This window comes from Mytilus trossulus, chromosome 1 (genome assembly GCF_036588685.1).
Source record: "Mytilus trossulus isolate FHL-02 chromosome 1, PNRI_Mtr1.1.1.hap1, whole genome shotgun sequence".
Lineage (NCBI taxonomy): Eukaryota > Metazoa > Mollusca > Bivalvia > Mytilida > Mytilidae > Mytilus > Mytilus trossulus.
Genome location: NC_086373.1, coordinates 62,963,073 through 62,988,592, shown reverse-complemented (window position 1 = coordinate 62,988,592; position 25,520 = coordinate 62,963,073). Strand labels below are relative to the sequence as shown.

General features: G+C 31.6%; 1 protein-coding gene across 7 annotated transcripts in view; it reads right to left on the bottom strand.

Annotated features, from left to right (window-relative positions):
* The window catches only part of LOC134681379 (multiple PDZ domain protein-like), a 158,504-nt gene that overhangs the window by 94,336 nt on the left and 38,648 nt on the right, over positions 1-25,520 (bottom strand). For 5 of the 7 annotated variants that reach the window (XM_063540991.1, XM_063540984.1, XM_063541005.1 and 2 more), the window contains 5 exons: positions 22,776-23,099; positions 21,145-21,274; positions 8,251-8,342; positions 3,013-3,148; positions 1,701-1,835 (listed from right to left, as the gene is read on the bottom strand). In XM_063540991.1, the coding sequence (XP_063397061.1) occupies positions 1,701-1,835; positions 3,013-3,148; positions 8,251-8,342; positions 21,145-21,274; positions 22,776-23,099 (817 nt within the window). The remainder of the gene's footprint in view (positions 1-1,700; positions 1,836-3,012; positions 3,149-8,250; positions 8,343-21,144; positions 21,275-22,775; positions 23,100-25,520) is intronic. The other 2 variants (XM_063540996.1, XM_063541014.1) reach the window with 2 other exon arrangements.

Sequence of the window (25,520 nt, the reverse complement as noted above, 5' to 3'; positions counted from 1 at the left end):
CAACTCATCTCAACACAATCAAAGACAACTCCACAAGACGCTGTGTCATCATATAATGGACAATGATGGACAACAGGCAGAAATGTGAAAGTTGTCTAAATATAAATAAGGACATGTGACTTGTACAGTTGTTACTTGTATTATTAAGCCATGTTGTTAGGTAACATTTAAAAATTGAAAGTGTATAATAGATTAAAAAACAGAAATTTTAACCTAGATTGATTTTTTTTTTTTTTTAATTTTTCATGGTTGTTAATTTTTTAGTTTTATTCATTCACAGCAAAAGCAGTTCATGTGTTAAAAATTTTCTTGCAACTGGTTAGTTCCATTTTAATATTATAAATATATCTATGGAAAGGTGCAAAAATCAAATTGATCAAATTGACCACTTGCAAAAAAAACATATTAAGCATGTTTCAGTTATATTAAATTACATGTACCAATATTACATTAAGGCACACAGACATTTGACCTGTCACAAGCCAAAATGTTAGTGGTTAGAAAATTCGTTGATTTAATTATCTCCTAGACAACTAAAAACCTCCTATTACTTTACCATTGTCGTGGAGGTATAAGAAATGCCAGACAAATAATTGTTGTCCCATGAAAGTATTGTTGTAGACAAATTAAAATGTAGCTCAAACAAATACAAATTTATTTTGTATAAATTGGGAATGACGGGATTGTGTGTTGGACACTTTAAGACGGAATTATCTGAATCCTGGTCGCGACAATGTTATGCTCAAATTCATTAATGTCAAAACAGCCTGTTATGATCAATACGTATATATATCACGGAGCAAGGACCCAACAGTGTCTCCAATATAAAATTTAAAATCAATAATACTAGAATTTATAAATTGTCAAACATGAAAGGAAAATATATGCAAATTGTAGTATAATAACAATAAACAATCATTTTCCAGTCGTCATTACGGAAGAAAAAAAGAAAGAAAACTGTTATTAAATAAAACAGGAAATGAACGATATTAAATATGATTTTCTTTTATGATTTATACTCATTTCATTGGGAAAAACATAATAATTCATTAAACACAGAAATAGTTACCTTTGCAGACAAAATAATTAATTATTTCATTTTTAATCAATAACTTTGTATTAGGTGCACCTAGAGTTTGAAAATTTTCAAATCCATTTTCTAAATGTGAAATTTTAGTTTTAAAGGGCCATTAAATTAAGAATAGAATGCTGACTGAAGATTGCAAGACATGGAAGCCCTTCATACTAAAAATGAGTGCAAAATCAAGAAGCAATTAATTCGTATCACTACATTTATATACTTTAACCATGAAATTATGATTTATATCAAGTTTTTTTGTTTGTTTTAAATACCTATGCCTTGTTGTGATGTTGTTATGGGAATCACACAGAGTCATAAATGTTGCATTTTTATTGACAACTTAAATCTAATTTTGAAATGCCTTGATATTGTTGTCAGAGCTAATCAAAATCATTAATTCTTTTGGTACATACATGTAATACAATTACCAGTATGTTAATAAAGGCAACAGTTGTATACCGGAATTCAAAAGTCATAAATAGATTGAGAAAAAAAACAAATTTCGGGTTACAATTCAAAACCCAGGAAAACTAAGCAAGTGCCCCTGGATATTAAATATTTCTTTGAGTAAAATTATAATGACTATTTTCTCTGTCAGTTTTCTACAACTTCCACTTACTATAATCCTCATCACAGAACATGACTGGTATATCTTCCACATCTACTTGTTGTTGTGATTCATACCCTGGTGGCGCTGTCTCTGGAGCAGGACCTATTCCATTAGAGGGATATGGTATGTTAATGTTAGGGTGTGCTGAAAGTACACAATGTTTTAGGGATAACAGTGCATGGAATAACTAGAATTGTTACTCCTATTTATTTTCTTTGTGTGTGTATGTGTGTTAAATTAGTGTACTAGTTATAAAAACTCTTGCAAATGTGTAAATAGTTTCTTAAGTGGAACTGCTCCTGAAATGTCTAAAAGTCATGACATACACACTAGAAAAAATATTGTGAAAACTAAAATTGTATTTTTCTTTTTTTCTGAATCAACTCTTTTAAATGTCAAAAAAATGTTCGGTCGACTATCCATTGTCATTGACGAAATCAAAATTGGATAATTTATAATATTGTTTTAATAAAATAAATCATATTTTGCTAAAATGATTTAGTTGCAATCCTTTTAAGCATGAGAAATGACTTGAATAAGATCAATGATTGTATGATACTTAGGTTAACAGAGTTTACCTATACATTCTCAGGTAAGCAGACCTCAGCTGTCTGTCTGCCTTTTCTAATTAAAATAAAACTAAGGAATAGGATATTTTTTTTTAATTTTTATTCTAAGTAATTACAATTTCTAATTTCACAACTTATAAACTCCCTTGATGCTTTCTTGCTTGTCTCCAGTGCTAGAGGTTGTTGGTTCAATCACTAACCGATTTTAATACTCCAAAGACTTATAAATTTCTATTGGCTGCTTATCCGCTTAGTATGCAACATTAAAGAGTAAAATCAAAGACTCATCTGCTTTGAGTCAAAATAATATGAACAGGAAGGGAGACATTAGTGGCTTGTTTTACATGGCAACTATCTTGTTAACAATCTGACCCAGCTTGTCTTCCTAATACAAAGCATGGCTTATATTACATTGCACTTTCTCATCCTGTATATGCATTTAATTTGCCACTGGACTTTAAATTAATTGATTGATTGTAACGTTTAATGCACTTTCAACACTATTGTGCTATTTCATGGGGGTCAGTTTTTACTGGTTGAGGAAGCCAGAATCCCCTGAGAAACCACCATCCTTCAATGGGATTAGTTGATTAAGATAAGAGTCGAGTGCACATTTATTTTAGCTCCATAGTCTCTTTTAAGGATGTTCAAACTACCATAGGATAACATTTTGATATTTACTGTTTACCCCTTTTATGTTCAAAAATTATCTTTTTGATTGTTTTTCAAGATGGCCCTCACACTTTACTTACCTAAATACTGTTGTAATTTTTCAAACTTTGGTCCACGCTGATACCTTGCTAGTTTGAGAAGGACCATTTGTCCAGTATTTCGTAATACTTCCACAGCTTGGTGATTAGTGAAACCTTGTAAGGATTGATTATCAACCTATAAATAAACAGATATAGAACGTCTGATCATGATGTAAGGATTGCATATGTTGTATATCAGTATTATTCTTCATGGCATGACAAAATGATTGGCGAAGACTTGTAGCTGTTTCCTAATAGACTCTTGTAAGATAATTTATTATTTCTATCTTTCTGTTATTCTTGGATGTTATTACTAGGGTTTCTTTAAAATATGTTGGCTTGGTTTATTTTTTTTTTTTTTTTTGAATATGGGTCTTAAATGCTTTTCAGGATTTACCTTAATAAAGAACTCTCAAAACCAAATATTTAAAAACCCATGGATACTTATGAACTGAAAAATTTAAAGAGCAATATGACCAAAAGATCCTAAAATATCTTCAAAACAAGAATGTGTCCCCAGTACATGGATGCCCCACTCGCACTATCATTTTCCATGTTCAATGGACCGTGAAAATGGGTAAAAATATAATTAGGCATTAAAATTAGAAAGATCATATCACAGAGAACATGTGTTCTCAGTTTTAAGTTGATTGGACTTCCAACTTCATCAAAAACTACCTTGACCAAAAACTTTAACTTGAAACTTGAACATTTTCTAAGTTCAGTGTGTCAAAAGTTCAATTTCAAAGCATCAAGTGTACTAAGTTTCAAGTTGATTTGACTTCAGCTTCATCAAAAACTACCTTGACCAAAAACTTTAACCTGAAGCGAGACAGACGGACGAAAGAACAGACGGACAGATGAACGGACGCACAGACCAGAAAACATAATGCTCCTCTACTATCGTAGATAACATAATGCTGCTCTACTATCGTAGGTGGGGCATAAAAAATGTTAATTAAAACATTATCTTGTATAGTACTACCAGATTAAATAGCAGATTTATTTTGCAAAAATAATTAACTCTGACTGACTGTTGCATGCGCTATTGTGCTATTACATGACGATCCGTTTTTATTGGTGGAGGAAGCTGGATAGCTCAGAGAGAACCACTGACCTTAGGTAGGAAAACTAACAATCATAGTCAATTAAGATTGGAGTCAAGTGCACCTGCCCTGTGCGAGATTTGAACTCACGACTTCAGTGTTGAATGGCTACTTATACAGCAGTTAGACTACTTAGACAACTCAGCCACTGATGCGTTGTGAGTTTGATTTGCAAATGACTCTTTGATGATGTTCTCTGAGCCGTCTGAGTAAATGCATGTGCTCAAAATATTTTTGAAACAGTAGTGATTCACACAATGATGAAGATCAGTTAACCATTTAAATCAATAAGCAAGTGCATTTAAAATGATTAATTTATTTTAAATCTTTGAACTTAATGATAAATCTATTTTAAATAGACAGTCTGTATAATAATAATGTTGATGACTCATTTGTCTAGGAATGATAATGCCTAAAGTAGTGGATAAAGTTCAAGTCATAGCACTTTATCTGCTATTATGGTATCGGTTGAAATTATAAATGGCATTTTCAGCAGGTCAAAATTTAAGGACCTGAAGTTTTGTGAAGTCTTGATGGCATAAAGTTCAAGTCATAGCACTTTATCTGCTATTATGGTATCGGTTGAAATTATAAATGGCATTTTCAGCAGGTCAAAATTTAAGGACCTGAAGTTTTTTGAAGTCTCGATGGCATAAAGTTCAAGTCATAGCACTTTATCTGCTATTATGGTATCGGTTGAAATTATAAATGGCATTTTCATCAGGCCAAAATTTAAGGACCTGAAGTTTTTTGAAGTCTGGATGGCATAAAGTTCAAGTCATAGCACTTTATCTGCTATTATGGTATCGGTTGAAATTATAAATGGCATTTTCATCAGGCCAAAATTTAAGGACCTGAAATTTTGTGAAGTCTCGATGGCATAAAGTTCAAGTAATAGCACTTTATCTGCTATTATGGTATCGGTTGAAATTATAAATGGCATTTTCAGCAGGTCAAAATTTAAGGACCTGAAGTTTTTTGAAGTCTCGATGGCATAAAGTTCAAGTCATAGCACTTTATCTGCTATTATGGTATCGGTTGAAATTATAAATGGCATTTTCATCAGGCCAAAATTTAAGGACCTGAAGTTTTTTGAAGTCTGGATGGCATAAAGTTCAAGTCATAGCACTTTATCTGCTATTATGGTATCGGTTGAAATTATAAATGGCATTTTCATCAGGCCAAAATTTAAGGACCTGAAATTTTGTGAAGTCTCAATGGCATAAAGTTCAAGTAATAGCACTTTATCTGCTATTATGGTATCGGTTGAAATTATAAATGGCATTTTCAGCAGGTCAAAATTTAAGGACCTGAAGTTTTGTGAAGTCTCGATGGCATAAAGTTCAAGTCATAGCACTTTATCTGCTATTATGGTATCGGTTGAAATTATAAATGGCATTTTCAGCAGGTCAAAATTTAAGGACCTGAAGTTTTGTGAAGTCTTGATGGCATAAAGTTCAAGTCATAGCACTTTATCTGCTATTATGGTATCGGTTGAAATTAATTATAAATGGCATTTTCAGCAGGTCAAAATTTAAGGACCTGAAGTTTTGTGAAATCTCGATGGCATAAAGTTCAAGTCATAGCACTTTATCTGCTATTATGGTATCGGTTGAAATTATAAATGGCATTTTCATCAGGCCAAAATTTAAGGACCTGAAGTTTTGTGAAGTCTCGATGGCATAAAGTTCAAGTAATAGCACTTTATCTGCTATTATGGTATCGGTTGAAATTATAAATGGCATTTTCAGCAGGTCAAAATTTAAGGACCTGAAGTTTTGTGAAGTCTCGATGGCATAAAGTTCAAGTCATAGCACTTTATCTGCTATTATGGTATCGGTTGAAATTATAAATGGCATTTTCAGCAGGTCAAAATTTAAGGACCTGAAGTTTTGTGAAGTCTCGATGGCATAAAGTTCAAGTCATAGCACTTTATCTGCTATTATGGTATCGGTTGAAATTATAAATGGCATTTTCAGCAGGTCAAAATTTAAGGACCTGAAGTTTTGTGAAGTCTGGATGACATAAAATTCAAGTCATAGCACTTTATCTGCTATTATGGTATCGGTTGAAATTATAAATGGCATTTTCAGCAGGTCAAAATTTAAGGACCTGAAGTTTTGTGAAGTCTGGATGACATAAAATTCAAGTCATAGCACTTTATCTGCTATTTTGGTATCGGTTGAAATTATAAATGGCATTTTCAGCAGGTCAAAATTTAAGGACCTGAAGTTTTGTGAAGTCTTGATGGCATAAAGTTCAAGTAATAGCACTTTATCTGCTATTATGGTATTGGTTGAAATTATAAATTGCATTTTCAGCAGGTCAAAATTTAAGGACCTGAAGTCTTGTGAAGTCTCGATGGCATAAAATTTCATAAAACACAAAAGTTGTTTGTATATCATGGATCTGTTCTATTAACTAAACTACAATTTCATTAAAAAAACAAATATACTTTAATAATAATTTAAAATACAAGAACTAACAAATATTGCAAGAAAGAGACAAGAAACTTATCGCTGTTGTTATAAACCTTGATACAAACTTTTTCACAAACTGTTCAATTAATGTCCCAATATTTCATTATTAAATTGGAATATAAAAGAAAATAATTTGCAGAAAATGTCGAGATTTTGACAGATATAATACGAAATTGCATCAGTATTGTCATTGATTGTAAGAATGAGTGTTATTACATGTCCCAATGGACTTACTCTGCTGGAACTCTATCATTATACCATTAAACTATTTGTTCATGTTAAAATATCTTTCAAATCTGGAGGGAAACGTGTCTAAGATTCCGAATATGATAGGTGTTTTAATCTTATATCTAGAGAACAATTAATGTTCCATGCCCTAACAAATCTGACTACGGATATCTGATACATTTGTCAATAAGTTTCTATAATCAGGACAACGCTATCTATCAGATTGTTGAAACTGCCGTAACAAATAAAAGGTTTATCATGTTCTTTCTACAATCCTACAGATTACAATGGAAAAGAAGGGAAACAAGTCTCCAGCAACTCACTATGACTGAGCAATATTTTGTCAAGATACTGATACTGTCTGAACCTTGAGACTTAGTTTTAAACTTCATACTTTATTTTACCTTGATCGGTTTTTTAATTTGATCTTCACTGATGAGTCTTTTCAGATGAAACTTGTGTTATAGTTTTTTCAAACATGGAAAATTTCTTTAGCGAACATATTTTACTAGAAAACATAGAACTCCTTCAGAAACTGTATGTGCAAACACCGATGCCAAAACAACTTTATTAGAATTGTGAATAGGAATGGGGGAAGTGTCCGAGACAACAACCCGACTAAAGAGCAATATTTTAATTACTACAATACTTATAGCAATGTTGTTGGTATTTTCATCAAATGAGCTAACAGCCTTGCAGAAAAGATACTTGTCTCATTACAATGTTAATATAAGGTATTGCTTGGCAAAAGATACCTTCAATGCGACTATGTTGCTGATATTTAATTATTAAAGGCAAGAACTAATAATGAGGTAATTTTGAAAGCTTTTCCAATTTCTCTTAATTGCAAGACGTCACAAGGCTTAAAGCAAGTTAATAGTCAAATATGTCTTTACTGATATTGGACAGACTAATTTCAAGTGAACAGGTTTATTATTGAAAGTTGAAATTCAATAGGCCAGAAATGTCCTCCATCATTTATCTTCCTATCCCATTAATTTAGACAAAAAACATGTTCCATGTTAACCATTCAATCAGTAACAGATGTGTATTCACCTACTTGTCAACCATATGGCCTATTGACATGAATATATATAGAAGATGAAAATCTAATGAAATAGAAACTTTAGATATTCATTAATTACAAAAGCTCAAAAGATGGGCTGAAATGAGATTCTATTTTGTTGAATGACAATCTAATAAGATGGGTTCACCAATTTGGCTGCCTGATTTTTCCTACATATGTTAAACATATGTGCATGGCTTTATATATGGCGTGATAACGTTTATACTAGGTGGTTCTCACCATATGAATATTACATTTCTGCCCATTCAAAGTTCTTTTCACATGAAGGGTCAATGTGAATATACTGTGATTCCAATGTTAAAATGATGTTGGTAAAAATTGCCTGTGTACTACTAACCTGTATAATCTGATCGTTAACCTGTATTCTCCCATCTACACCTGCTGCACTGCCTTCAGCCACACTCTTCACAAAAATTCCACATAAATCGTCTGTAAAAGAATGATATAAATGATTATTTAATTTTAAAGGGAAATAACTCCTAACCTGACAGCAAGATCCAACAGAACATGTTAAATGAACTAAGTCATATGGAACACGTCAACTTAAACATATTAAATGGAACATGTTAAATGGAACATGTCAACTTAAACAGAGCATGTTAAATGGAACATGACATATTGAAAGTGTCAACTTAAACATATCAAAAAGGAGCATGTTAAATGGAACATGACATATTGAATGTTTCAACTTAAACATATCAAATGGAGCATGTTAAATGGAACATGACATATTGAACGTGTCAACTTAAAGGGAAACTTCGCAAAAAAATCAAAAATTGATATTATGTTCATTCTGTATAAAAATGCTCAAATTCATAGATATTAAAGTTTTATTCCGCTAGATAAGCGATCACCATCGATTTTAAATTTAGAGTATCAATTCTCCGAGATCCGCCATCTTGTCTTCTTTCTCGATGAATAAAAACGATATGTCTAAAAACCACAAAGAAACAAAACTACAGTAACCGATGTAGTCGTAATTGCGTGTCGATATCTTGTCAATCGTACGGTTGTTTAATCCGACTAACTAACTTGATACGGAAAATATTCTTACTTTTTTTTAAATACCATGGTCTGTTGTTTTTAAACTGTTGATATTGGAATTAGGTGAAAAGTCAAAGTTGAAATCATAATTAAGTGTTCCGTGAAAATTGTTTTCGAAAATCTAATTTGTTCATAATTCTTTAAAGTAATAAACTTTTTTCAAATATATTTTGATCTTCCCTCATCTGATCACCAGCATGGCTAAAGGTATATTACTTCCAAAGGTATTGTGAGGGGTGTGAGGTGACACGTCCAGGTATTCAAGCGATTTCCTGTCGGGCCTGCAAGTTCATGCATCGTTTCACCTCTGCAGGTATTGATCAGTGTACACGGCTGATAACTTATAACTTATAACTTTCCATTTTGAACTATCAGATGTATAATATACAGCTCTGTCTTACTTGTCATTACTAAACTCATACGCTTGTTTATAAATAACATTTCTGGTGTGAAGAATATAATTCATAAAAATATACATAATACCCAAAAAATAAGATTTGATGAAATTAAAATCTATTTAAATATTTTTTCCAAGGGTGAATTTGGGAAAATGTAATATATAGTCATTGTCAATAGTGAAGGACAGATTGGAACAGACCAGAAATATTGATTTAAAAAAATGTACGCACTTGCCGACGATTCGTTTATACGACTGGATAGAAAGTTACGGAACAATAGCGCAATTTAAAATATATACGTGTATACATTGAACATAAGAAAAAAACATATATTTTGAATAAATAGGGGTTAAAGTGTTGTAAATAGACTAGTCCACGTATGCCAACAGTATGTAATCATCGAATGTTGATAGACTACAGTTATATACCAAAAGAAGAAGAGAACCAATTTGATTTAAATACAGGTCGATGTATAACTTTTGCTTTGGTTCATTGAAGCTGTGGACCTTGGAAAATCACAGATTTTTATTTCAATAAGATTGTTCTCAAACAAAGGAAGGAATTCGTCATCACAATTGTTATATATGCCACTGGACGAACACTTATTATCCCCAGGGGATGTGAATATTTTGCTGGGAAACTTGAGTATCAAAGTTTCAAATTAATTTCGGGATTTATTTTCTTTCTTGGTATTCAATAACAGAAAAAAGAATAAATTACTTGTTCGCTAAATAGGGGTATTCTTGTCAGATAAAAGAATTTTAGTTATATTTAAAAAATAGGGAAATATGACATTAAATTGGTTCTGTCTTTTTTTAAACATCGTTAAAACGATGTGTGTCTAAGGTGAAAGCCACAAGAACCCTGTTATACTAGTACGAGAGTATAGCATGTAAACATTCCTTCTCAATAATATGGTTGTATTGGAAATCTTTTCATACAGATTGACAACTCATTGTCCGATATGCATGTAATATTTGCCACATGACGCCCATAGTTCTTTCTACCATCATCACCTTATTCTTTGATATTGCTGTAAACATCGATGGTTCACACCCAAACAAAATGGGAGTAATGAACCTTCAGAGCTTCTCCGTGTTATACACTTGTGAAATATATAGACGAAATTTCTGTATTGAAATGAATCTACATCTCACAAACAGGATTTTCAAATAACGATTTTGAGTAATCACCTTACAAACCAATATAAACGTATGGCAAGATATAACCATGAAGGAATTTAGTTTTTGTCAGATGCAAGAACTCATCACTATATCATAAATGTATACGTATATATATATGCATACAGTTTCAAATATCAAGAACAAGCGGTCGATGTCGATAGTCTGTTTTCTAACTGTTCAGAGTTAGACATGTCACTTGTTCATTCTTGGAAGCCTTCATATTCCCCGTCTAACGATGGGAACTCTTTCTGATTGTGTTGACTATAAATGCTTGTATGGTAATTCTGTCGTTTATCTGTACAAGCGGTTGCATTTCCTCTCCTTTCCCAACAAACAAACGAACGAAACGCCACTAGTCTGATTTCTCTGGAGCTCATCCTCAATGGCTCTTATACGTCAGGAAACTTACATGTATACTAATAATGATTGTTTCATGAACAACGATGTATGAACGAGCTATTATAAATTCGTCAATATCTGTTATGCATGACTAAAATATAACTTTTATTACAACTACTGTATTACCGGTACGTCTAAACACCACCTAGGCCGCCTTGGTGCACTAAGCTCCAGGAAGTGCACTAAGCCCATGATGGACCAGTCAAATAAGCACCAAGGTCATTCAGTACGATACAGATTTGAATAAAGAGCTTATATTTAAATTTTGATATAAATATATTCAGAAATATAAGAGTTATTAACGTTTTTTATGGCACGCGCCGATTTTGTGTAATGTGTCCAGTTGTCATATTGTTGATTGAATCCAATGAAGCTTGACGAATTAAAAATACTGCACTAAGGATATGACGCAAAGGTTAAATGTGCACCAAGTTCATTAATTAAGATAAATCATTATATCAAAATACATATGTTAAATGTTGGTTAGATGATATAAAGAGATTTAAAAGTTATTTTAAAACACTTTTAACGTGACACGCGCTCTACTTGTGTAATGCATGTCTGATCACCTTGTTAATTGATCCAATCAATTCTGAGGGATTATCTTTTAACAAGTGAATTATTTTCTTTGTTCCTAATTAGTATAATAAAAGGTCTGTTTTCTTTGATGCTTCGTGAGAATTTTATTTTGGAAAAAGTGTTTGTTTGCGCTTTTCGAAATAAAAGATTTGCGGAAATAATAGTAAAAACAATAGAAATTGGCTTTTACTCGAAGCGGAGTATATTTTGGTCTATTCTTCTTCCCCATTTAGTGTTTCAATAATTGCACGAATAGACACAAATTAACAAGATTTCAAATATAAGAGTTAAAATGTGGAGTCAGTGGGGTTCAATGCAACCCATTGCCAACAAGTATGATAGACCACTTGAAATTTTGCAAGAGGTAATTATTAAATTTATACTCTATATAAATAGATAGTTATGATTACCAATAAGACAACTATCCGCCACTCTTTAGAGATGGAATGACGAAGATAAAAGCAAATAAAGGTCGCACAATACGTCAACATTAAATGATAATTATAGAGTAATTTCTATAGTCTCTCATAACTCTTTATAGGATGGCACTTGTATTTTAATTTACAAAATTGCTGTTTTATTCAATGTTTTTATTAAAATGATTATTTAACAAGTGTACATATGAATCTGACCCTTTTTAGAGAGATATTTTCACAAAATGCTCTGGGTACTTTCTGTATACTAGTATGTATTTTAAGGTCAAGAATCAGTAAATAACCAGTCCATAGATTTTTTTCGAATTAAGAACTCAATTAGATATTGAAAATACATATCAGAGACATATATATGTCTCAGATATATATCAGAAAATGTAATAAAAAAAAATGTCACCGACTTCGTTTTCAAGAAAAAGCCATTTTCAAAAGGTTCCGATAGGGTACTAAATTACATTGAATATATAGGGAAAAGCAATATTTTTCTTCAACAATCTCCGGTTTCCTGAATATATAAATCACGTGAACCTCTCCATAGAATTTTAAAACAAAAAGTTCTTCCTCTTTCCATATTCATTGGTCCATTATTATACACATGGTATACTAACCTTACTTATATTTTAACAGAATTAGATATTGATACAGAAATAATAACAACTGTGCAAAATACAGGTGCAGCTTTAAATAACATAAAAAAGCAAATTAAAGTAAATTGCAGTGTCTTTTTCAATAATCTATTGGAAAAAAAGATAAAGGACTTAAATGCAAGTAATTAGATTTTCATATACAAAAATATTAAGATAAACTTGAAATTAGAATTTTACCTAAAACATAACCTAGAGATCAGAGATATTGCAAATTCTGTAATGAGATCTGAGACTACTATAACATATAGTAGTCTCAGAATGAGATAGAGGACGAAAGACACTTCTTTCTTAACTGCCCTAAATATAACTTTTATAGAAACAAATATTTTGATTCATTTGAATCAATTCGGAGTGGAAAGATACTTCTAAAGATGACATGCTTAAACTTAAATAATACTAAACCCCACATCTCACAGATTTATATGACAATGAAATTAATTGATTTGATTTGATTTGATTATTTCTGCACTGGGAAGACTCTCGTTTAATGTATTTATGAAAATAGTCGTTCATTGTGCACTTTCGAATTACGATGAAGTATTGATTACAAACCAATAAAAGTATCAGAAAGTCAAAATAACTTATAAAAAAATACACACAAAAAAAAGAAATACAAAGTTTTGTTTTAAATCCTACAAAAACAAAATACCCGCATAAACAAAATATATAACACGACAAACAAGAAGGTGTAATTATGTATAAGCCATGTAATTGTTTTGTTTCTTTATTTCTTCATGGATCACTGATTTTATTACCTGGTTAATTACTGGCACGTGCTGTCGGACAAAACCTTTGATGACAGAAAAAATCAAATTACAACTTAACTACAATTTTTAATGACTAAAAAATTCAGAAACATTATCTTCATGAAAAACTACGTCCCATGGTATGTTTATTTTATCCATAGCACCATCCCATCATGGGCTTAGTGCAGTTTTATGAGCTTAGTGCACCAAGGCGGCCTAGGTGGTGTTTAGACGCTCCCCTGTATTACTTATTTGGATTATTCAACATTGCACAAATATTATCATAGAATTTTTAAAAAAAATCCTCAAAAATTCTCAAAAGAAATAATGCCTTAGCTTAGATAATTGGTATTCTTTTCACAAAAAGTTCGTGTAAATGATTGTCAAATGAATTTAATTATGTAAGAATAAAATGTTAAAAAGAAACTAAAAAAAATTATGCATGTTGTATGTTGTATTTTTTTGTCAATTAAAAACTTTAAAATTGCAATAGTTTTATTAGCATTTAAACACAGCCAGATTTGAATACAAGTTAAGAAATTCCGGTAAAGTCAATGATATCAAACAGATGTACAATGGTATATCAAATTGGGTAATATTGCATTTAGTTTTTATTAAAGATTTAAACTACTATTTTTTGCTTCATATTTGAATCTTTACGCCAATTGCCGCTAAGAAAGTAATCAAAAATTGTTTCCTTTTATTTTTATACACTTTTGGAATTACGAATCAGAATTTTATTTTCAATTAATTTACACAATTTAATTATTGTATCTTTATTCTCATCGTGTATTAAATCTTAGTGTATTAACATCATGGCAGCATATACTCTTTCTAATCCTTTCTGTTTATCCTTTCCAAATAACAACATTTATACCTGTGTACGCTTGAACTCACACCTGCGGCTAAATAGCTACAAGGTAAACGAATTGACCTCAAGCCGAGAAATATACAGTGACCTTTACAAAATAATATACACACTCTGCTCACACATTAGTTGCATTGAAATGATTATCAAAACAATAAAGGTAAATAGAATTGAAATATTTTCAGTTCAATATCAGTAAAAATGTTCAATAAATATTTTATGAAGAAAATCTCAACAATAATTAATTAAATTTATTCAAAAACATTTACTAGAGATAATTTTATAGGAGTTTAATTCAATCAATACAAAACGGTATATATATGCATATTCACTTTCGTTCATTCTTATATTGTGGTTAATAACTTCGACCATTCGTCAGCTGTGCGCTTTTAATTACGTATATTGTCGATAAGCTATAAGAGTTAAACAGATTTTATTTTTTCCCAGAATTCAATAAATCGGGCTAATACGTCACGACCCACTCGAGAATTCAACCAAAAAAGTTACAAATACTTGATTTTCTCCGTTATTAGAAGGAATATAAATTTAAAACTTTGCAAATGTGTTTTTTATGTTAAGATGAACATGATTAGATGATAAGTAAAAAATCGCGGAATTTCCCTTTAAACATATCAAATGGAACATGTCAAATAAAACAGGTCAATTGGAACATGTCAAACTTAAACATATCATGTTAAATGAAACATGTCAAATGAAACAGGTCAATTGGAACATGTCAACTTAAACATATCATGTTAAATGGAACATGACATATTGAACATGACAGATAGAACCTGTCAATTAGAACATGGATGGAAAGACAGAAAGCAGAAAGAAAGATGGTTAAGGATTACACTAAATGCCCACTTTACCTATTGTGGGGCCATAAAAATCAAAATCTAAATAACTTTTACTTGTTTTGAAGTTCATTTAATAGCATTAATCTTTTTAGAGAATTTTTTTTAGACTATAAGTTCAGTGATCCCACAAACTTGGATTAAAGGTTAAATCTGCACTTTGATTGCTACTAATATTATGTATGTGTGATCCAACAATCTTGGATTAAAGGTTAAATCTGCACTGTGATTGCTACTAATATTATGTATGTGTGATCCAACAATCTTGGATTAAAGGTCAAATCTCGCTTTGATTGCTACTAATATTATGTATGTGTGATCCAACAATCTTGGATTAAAGGTTAAATCTGCACTTTTGTTGCTACTAATATTATGTATGTGTGATCCAGCAATCTTGGATTAAAGGTTAAATCTGCACTTTGATTGATACTAATATTATGTATGTGTGATCCAACAATCTTGGATTAAAGATAAATCTGCACTTTGATTGCTACTAATATTATGTATGTGTGATCCAGCAATCTTGGATTAAAGATAAATCTGCATTTTGATTGATACTAATATAATGTTACTTAGTGTGATCCAACAATCTAGGATTAAAGGTTAAATCTGCACTTTGATTGCTACTAATATTATGTATGTGTGATTTTATTGATAATCTCTCTTGATAAAAACTATCGTGACTTTCTTTGCATCAGGCCCACAATACAAAATTTCAATCCTGGTATCTATGATGAGTTTATTCTCATATACAAAAATGTATTAGAAAACAAGCATTTAATCATAAGATTCTATATTTGGATAAAATCAATCAATCATAATCAATTGTACCCAATTATTAAAACTGAGTTTGTTAATACTTATTTACAGAATATTCATCAAACTGTATATACATTCTTTACTATTTATAATCCCCTTTCCCAAAGGCCTACTATAACTCTATATAGACATTGATATTTCTGCCAAGATATAAAATAGATGATGGAATAAATCTGTTTGAATTTTATGTTATTTTACCATTTGATTGAGGAAAGCTTGGCAAAATGATAGAATTGACAAAATAATTTTACAATCTTATTCTTAAAATATTGCCTCAAGGCCCCTTTCTGAATCTGCAACTGCAATAATAAGAATATTCAGAAGCTTGATTTTCAAACTTTTCAGATGTTTTTTTTTAAATTTCTGTCTACTCAGGGAATTTGCTTTTTAGAAATTTGATCAGACTTCAGTATTTTTGTTATTTTACTTTCCCTGTAGTATGACATAAAGAAAAAGCTGCTTTGGGTTAGGAAATAAAACAACACCAAGTTCATATCATAAAATTTCTCAACAATAAATTTTAGCTCATGAATCTAACAAAAGTCATATCTGGTAAATAAAATATCTAAAAATAAAAGAGGGGGTGGGTGGGCAATAGGGGGTCCATTAACATGTTAACAACACCTCAATTTTGGCAAAAACAGTTAACAAAAATGCAAAAATGCTGATTACATTTAACAAATTGGGTTGAAAACAGTTTTAAACAGCTTTAATTTGTCTCAGATAACAGTTAACAACACCTTGAATGCAAATTATAGGAACTTGCATAAATACTTTTAAAATTATCCAAATGTGACTGCAAATATATAGTTTATATTAATATCAATGAACCTAATGCTACCATAAAGAATATTGAACAAATGTTACCATATATACTGGATACATGAATGAACATGATGTCATTACATATGGTGCACTGGAATTATGCTAGTAGGTCTGAATACAAACACAACTATTGTGTGTCCTTAATGTTTCTGTCAACCAAAGCTGTCTCTTTATCTGCTATATATTATACAAAACTGTATGCTAAGATAGTAACCATTATGATGAACTGCACACATGTTGTTCGGGAAATAAACTTGCATTGAAAGTTCTATTTTATATACAATCTAGGGTGTGAGAAAACCAAAACTAAACTAAACTGATATACAAACAAGGCATCACTGTGTCATGTGTAAGCCAATGAAATATAGTAAGACCATGTAAACTGCAGAGGAAACTGTTTTCTTTTAAAAATACAGGAGTTTTAGATTATGCAGGCCTAATTAGTTAATTTAAATATATTTATTTATAGTGGATTGGGAAACAAGTTATTACAACTTATATTTATTATTCCCGTCCACTTTGTGGGTGTGAGTGCTGCCTTGTCATGGCATTAGCCTGCTCTTTTTCGAAATCTACAAGTGTCTTTTATGGGCAAGAGCTATTGCTCTCTCTTTACACAGCTCAGCCATTAATTGTCCCCTTCTGACAAACTACCATCGTTTCTCAAAACTGTACTTGCAAATAGTGTCAAGGGAGGGACAAAAATTAAGTCCCTGAAATTTTCACCCAGGAATAGGGATTGAACCAGTGACCTTTGTGTTTGTAGTCAAATGCACTAACCACTACACCACAGCTCTCCTTAGTTTGCCAGATTAATAGAACCAACATGGTTTAAACAACGAGTACTTCAGCCAAGTCTCAAAGTTATTTTCAAATTCAAAATATTTTCCACGATTAATTAACTGTTAATGTTAAGGATTTGAGCAAAATTATCATCTATCTTTTAATCAATAGGAGGAAGTATGGACATTTTTTCTCTCGATTAAAATGCAAATATTTATTGGTATTTTATGCAAATTTTCAAACAGTCCCAAACTAAAACTGTCAAGTTATAATGCTACACATTCCTTTCAACCCCATTACAATTCTGCACATACATAACATTTATATAAAGTGTTCACAAATAGCATAAGTCAGCAAAAATTTGAATGAAACAAGTTAATTAATGCTAAAGTACAATAACAGGTCATATCTACCAATCCAATCAACTTACATATCCTTATGGGATTCTTAACACCAGACTTTCTCACAAATAATATGAATTATTTCTAACAAAAGTCCTATTGTTGTTGTCTAACAGAGATATAGGTGGTCACAAGTAGATAAATACAGTTACAAATATGCTACATCCTCTGGCCTTTGTAAGTCTTGCATGTTTTTTCTTAATTTTGGTATTTATATGTTTTTAAGTTTAGAGTGTTATAAATTCTAGTTGCAATTTAGCTACATTTTTATAAGGGGAAAGCTGAAGGTCATCTCTGGAAGTGGTATTTTCTCTCTGTGGTGAAGACCCATTGATAACCTTGGGATGTTTTCTGCTCTTTGGATGGGTTGGTGTCTCTGAGACATTCTCCATTTCCATTCAGAATTTTGTAAATAGTAGTTCTCCCTTCAATTTTGGACCAGAAAGTTATCATACAACAACCCCTCATTCTTAACAATGACTTATACTGTATGTTCTAAAATTTCTTTCTAAAGAAAAACTGTTTAGGTAGTAGAGGTCAATTATTAAATGTTAATGTTCTTTTCACTTTACCAATCAAATCTGATTTCCCATATGGTTACAAAGTATTGTGGAATCAAAACCCAATACAATACATATCTCTTTAATGGTTTTCAATTAAAATCTTTATAAAGAAATATAAAAATTTGTTATTGGTTTAAATGAAAATTTCTAACATGGACAAGCTTTAATTAGAACTATAGTTACTTCTATTTTGGTTGACTTGTGTAGCTTTCATACTGAATTATACCCTCAAATCTCTGTTTATTTACATTCACATTAGATTTGACTAAATAACTTACAAGGAACGAAAAACATTTTTTTTTACAAGAATGCAGACTAAATTGTGGCCTAGATTTAGGACTTAATCAGGCCCTTGTTATTATTAAGTCCTTTGGTCCCTGGTGGATAATTGTCTCATTGGCAATCAAATCATATCTCCATATTATCATATAGCTAAAGAACTTTGGCAACAGTAATCTAAAGATAACTATTTTCGTAACATTGTTATATTCCAAGTTACTAATTTGCTGATTGTCCATTATAAAGAATAATTTCAATTTTATAAAAAAAAAATATTTTTAAACTGAACATTCCCAGCAAATTACCAAACAAAGCAAATAAAATAAAATACAGATTACCCAGTGGTGGATTCAAAAATTTTCATAAGTGGGAACCCACTGGCTGCCTAAGAGGGGGCCTGATTTCGTCATGCCTCAGTGATTCACTATATAAGCAACCAAATTTTTTTCTCAAAAGGGGGGGGGGAGGCCTTAAAACTGCCTCTGGTAATATAATCCTTTAAGACTTACTCAGTCAGAAAATAGAAGTTATGAATTAAAACAATACTTAAGTACAAATATTACAAATACATGTACAAAAATATCAATCTCAATGGTACTACAGTTAACTAAATTAACTTGTGTTTCATCCCTTTTGCTTATTTAAGCAAAAAAAATATGTTTAAGCTATCGAAATTTACAAAACCCACGAGCATGAACAAATATCTGTTGACAATAATACCCTTGAAATATTTGTTAACAATAAGTGGACCAATTAAGAGATAGATATTGCATGTTTTTACCAATATTACTCCAAGACACTAGCGCCTGGTTGCATAAATAAAACAGGGCATGTTCTCAACACGTAATTCTCTTTTTTTTATTTGTTCAATAATGCAATCATAATACAGTTTCCTACAATTCTTTAACTTTTCCTGTATTGACTTTTCAGCTAATTTTAATTAAAAGATTTTTACAACTATTCTTGGTATACAATCAGATATGAAAGAATTGATTGACCCTAGGTGCTTTCCACTGAGACTAGCACCAAATGAACTTATACATTTTATATATATATGACAAAAGTAATATTTTTCAATGTTTTAGAACTACCACTTTTTTTATTTGTTGATATTTTTTGTAAGTTCATGACTGCATGTAACAATATGATGTCATGTCATACACAAACAAACAAAGAACAAAATCAATATATGTTACTATTTAATCTAGACAATGTTTGTTTAAAATTTATGTCTGAGAAGCAGTTCATCCCAAAACTATTTACAGAGTTTTAGACAAATATGTCTAAAATTGTTTTGTTCTATTCAAAACCTGTTTCTTATGTAGATATTTATTGAGGCGCAGTAGTTTGTAATCTAGACAGTACAGCATTATCTTTATTCATCTGTAAGATAATAATCTGATTTGGAAATGTAAAATCACTAAAAAAAAAATCTCCAAGTCTGGTTTGTTTTTCTCCACAGCTTCATAGGGTTTCAATTACTGTATGGCTTCATCCTTGACTTTTAAACAAGGTATATTCTGTTCAGATAACTTAACATTAGAGACACACAATCAATAGTTAATACCTTGACCTTGCCATTTTTAAATTTTTGTTTCTTTTCTTGAATTAATTATTTGTAAAAAGCTTGATTTTACTTCATATCCTAGAGGTATAAAATGTATGAATAAAGGAATAACACCCAATGCAAAGTACTTATGAACATATTTTTCATTTGGCATTTACCTACATTAGTAGTGTTTCTAAAAATCCCATCACAACAACTTCTTGTGCATGCTATGAACAAGTGAGAGGGAAAAATTTGGAAACCTTTGAATCTAGCTTGTAAAGGGTAGAAAAATTTAACTTTTGATGTAAAGTGACTCTCTGGACAATTTTTTTTTAAGTATCATTTATGAAATTTGACCCATTTGCAACAATTTAAAAAAAACAAATTAAAAATCCCTAGCTAAAATGGTTTATAGCAATCTATTAATGGTTGTTTGTATGGTTAAGAAAAACAACATTGGTTTAAAAATATTTATTTATAGTAGATTTGGAAAATTAGACTTAAGTTATTACAACATAAATTCATCCCTTTCCACTTTGCAGATGCGAGTACTGCAGATTCAAGTACTGCATTGTAGCGGCATTAGCCTACTCTTTTTCAAAATCTTGAAGGGTGCCTTTTACATGCACAAGATATTCTTTCTCTGCACAAGGGCCAGCCATTTATCCGCCCCTTCCGACTGATTATTATTGTTTCTCAAGACTATCCTCACAAATGGTTTCGAGGGAGAGACAAAAATTCCGTCCCTACATTTTTCTCCATGAACTGGGGATCGAAAACCAGGAACCTTTGTGTTTGTAGTCCAATGTGCTAACCACTACACCATGGCTAACAACCTAAGTATCTTATAACCTACCTGGATTGTCACTCTGACGACCCACATAACCGGCTATTGTAATACCAAGACCATTTTGGTTGTCCTTCAATAACTCTACATCAAAATAATTGATCTCTGGATATTCAGGTGACATGTCTTCGAAACCATGCTGTAATGAAGCCAAAAATAACTATTACAGAATAAACAGTATATAAATAAGGAAGTTGTATGATTGCCTATATGGCAACTATCTACTAGAGTCCAAAATGACAACGATGTAAGTAATTATAGGTCACTGTACGGTATAGACTTCAACAATGAGCAAACCCCATCCCATATATAGAAATAAAAGAAAGATGTGGTATCCGTGCTAATGAGACAACTCTCCATCCAAAAGTCTGATGTAAGTTAATTTAAGGCAATTTAAATCATAAAACTGAAATATACTCACAAAGACATTGTCATGAACATTTTTGTAAAACTATGCTTCAAATCTTTTCTTCAAATATAATGTTACATTAATTCTTCATCTATTGTCTATTTTTTTTTTTTTTTTTTTCAAAATTCAGCAGCTGAAAATATATATTCCGTCTAGAACTTCTCAATTCCAGAACCATCAAGCTTAGGGGATTAAAATTCACTTGTGTTATTACTTTGATGAAATAGTTGAAGTTGTATTGACATTTTGTTCTCAATAATCTCTGAAAAGTCTGTAAAAACATGGTTCAATCAGACTAATGTTTTCACCATTCAAAGTTTGATAGACCTTAAGCATTCCGACAATATAAGCACTGTTGGATTATGCTAAGGGGAAAGAGCATGGACAATATGATTTGTTTTGTCACTTAGATTTCATTGTTAATGGAACTCTGTAATCCTTAGAAATAATGGTTTAATTTCATTCCTAGCATGCAAATAGTTTCATGCTCAATAAGTGGATGGTTTTATTTCCAGTGTGTAGTTTTCTTTCACACACCAATACTCTTTTTCTTTCAATGTTAATATGTAGATGAAAATGGAGGCCCTTTAAAGCTTACCATTTATATATATAAAATTCCAGTATAGTTTTAAGGCATATCTACTTATTTTAGGCCAACATATTAGATTGTATTGTCACCTGTACACTGTAGACATCGTACTCGTTGTCCTTGAGACTTTGGTGAATAATTGTCTCACTGGCAAAAGATAAAATAGTAATTGAATCCACCTCATGAACCTCTATGTTTCTCATCTTCAAATTTTGCAACATACCCATTCATATAATTTATTAAGGAGCTATATAATTTTGTTCTACCTATTTTTGATAACATTCTACGAGGACAATACCTTTACATTACCTGACTTTACAATGTAATATGCTACAACAAAATTTTTGAAGATATAAACATACATGATAAATTTGTACAAAAGATACACTGACATATACATACATGATGAACTTGTACAATAAATACTTGGACATATGCTTACATGATGAACCTCTACAATAGATACTTGGACATATACATACATGATGAACTTGTACAATAAATACTTGGACATATTCATACATGATGAACATGTACAATAGATACTTGGACATATTCAAACATGATGAACTTGTACAATAAATACTTGGACATATACATACATGATGAACTTGTACAATAAATACTTAGACATATACATACATGATGAACTTGTACAATGCCATCCATCCCCATCCCTTGGTTAAACTGCTGTTGTTGCTGATGGGGATCAGCCATGTCTGGAATGGTCTCAGTCGTATCTAATAAAGTATTTATCTGATGTAAATGTTCATCTAACTGATGTGTTGGAACTATTGGTGCATGAGGAATCTGCATTGTAGGCGGTTCGTTAATTGGCCGAGCCACAATTAGACGAACCTGACTACCAGACTGTCGTAGAACCTGAGCAACTTGTTCTGAAGTCATACCACGAACATTAACATCTCCAATTTGTAAAAGGTGATCACCACTGTGTAAACGTCCATTCTAAAATAAAATACAAAATATTTGTTTTTAAAGCTAACTTATTTCATATGCATATGATAAACAAAACAAAATTTAAGACAGCATTAAAAAAAAAATCATATTTTTTTTGTTATGTACTTAACTCATATCAATTTATGCCCTTAATAGTGGAGTGACAAAGTCGATGAATTTTCAACTTTAATGGACCACCCTACCTGCAGGCTAAATTATACATTTTTGGATAGAGAAATGATCAAAGTTTAATGTTTGCCTGGTCGTAGAAATATGGTGCATTTTTTTTTAATTTGGGGTTAAAGTGCAGTGGTCGATTTTTTCACCGAAGTACATTTATTTCACACGGGGTTATGAACAATCAAAAAAATAATATCACATTTGCCTTAATAAACAAAATTTAATTCTTAAATGAAGCAATAAACTGAAACAATTGACTATCCAAAAAAAATAATTTTAAATTTAAAAAATGGCGATTTTAAAGAAAATTCAGATCAGCAACAATATTTACATACAAGATAAACATGTTTATGACCTTTAATTGGTATTTTTTTCTTCATATATACATTTTACGATGTATTTCTGATTTATACGCTTATTCAAATTAAAAGAGAGTAAATTATGCTTCTGGTATGGTATATGCCATTTGTCAGTGGCAAATATTTCACCAAAGGTATGTGAATAAGATCGAAACAATTAATTCCAATGCGTCATTGTTATGTGTACTCCAATAAAAATACATATTGCACGGATAGAAAAACAAACTTTCCCTTATTGCATGACAGCTATGCATACATGAAACCCATAAAACAAATAAAAAGTGGTCAGTCATAAAGGGCAGTTGCAAATGCAAAACAAAACATACACAAAAACAAAGAACCAAACAAATACACAGGTTTAAATAATCGCCTAGTCGAAGTGATATTAACCACAAAGAAACCAATGTAATCGTTTTGTTAAAAATATTGTCATGAATATATACAGCTTTAAATGATTCACTCAGACGCCATTTTCATCGTCATCTTCTTCACTAATTTGAATGTGAGTAAGATAGTTTCTACAACTCTCAGAACCTTCACACGAACAAATAGTTGTACAACCTGGATTTTGCTGGTTGCTGACAGAATTTTTATCGCAAGCCTTTTTACCCGTGCATGTGCAAATAAGGTCTTGAAGAAAATCTGCTGACATAGGTCCTTCAAACAAAATCGAAAGTAAACCATTTTTACCCTCTTGCCAACCAGAGTTTTTGGGCTGTCTGGTTGCTAGTTTTGCAATGTGTGAATGCATCCAAACTTGCGTCTGTAACATTGCACAGAGGATGTGTTGTAAAAAGGACGCCTCACATGGGGGTAATCTAACAAGATTCATATCTTTTGTTGTGGCAAATTTCACCCTTAACTTGTTCAGGTCTTCATGCAAATCACTGAATTTCCTCTTCGGATCGTATAAAAAAGCAACCAATTTGCGTCCATCATGAATGGCGGATTCCTGATCTCCCGTTGAAAAACCTATCTGAAGGGATTGGAAATTGTCTGCACTTTTCTGCAAAAGTTTGTACATAGACTTCTTTCCGAGACCAAAAAAGAAAAAGTCGTATCGCATCCTGTGAGGGCATGTGTGGCTGGCAGTAAATTACAGATTGAGGGTTCAAGTGAGCGACATATATCGTGAACAGGTAGAAAACGCCTTCCATCTTTTAAATTTGATACTGCCCCAGTTTGGAACCACATCTCCTCTGTATTTTCAAGTTTAGGAAAATAGTGGACACAGAGCACTAACACATCAGTGTCAGATGACTTTATGATAAAACGACCTTTTTCTATCATTCGAAAAAATATTGGCATCTGCATACACCGAATGAAAAATCATTCGTGTATCTGCTTCTTCTTGTGTGCTGTATAAGTCAGTACAATTTGACAGGCCATCACAAGAAAATCTCTTGACAATTTCTGGGTTTTAAAAAACACCCGCGAGAAACAATTCGGTACCTCCCTCTAAAGGAGACTGTCCAAAATACCGTTCGCAATACTCACCTAGTAATCTGATAAGTAAAATTGAGAATGGAAATGAGGAATGTGTCAAGGAGACAACAACCCGACCATATAAAAAACAATAATAACAGCAGAAGGTCACCAACAGGTCTTCAATGTAGCGAGAAATTCCCACACCCGGAGGCGTCCTTCAGCTGGCCCCTAAACAAATATATACTAGTTCAGTGATAATGAACGCCATGCTAATTTCCAAAGTGTACACAAGAAACTAAAATTTAAACATAAACACGACTAACAAAGGCCAGAGGCTCCTGACTTGGGACAGGCGCAAAAGTACGGCGGGGTTAAACATGTTTATGAGATCTCAACCCTAAACATGTTTATGAGATATCAACCCTCCCCCTATACATCTAGCCAATGTAGAAAAGTAAATGCA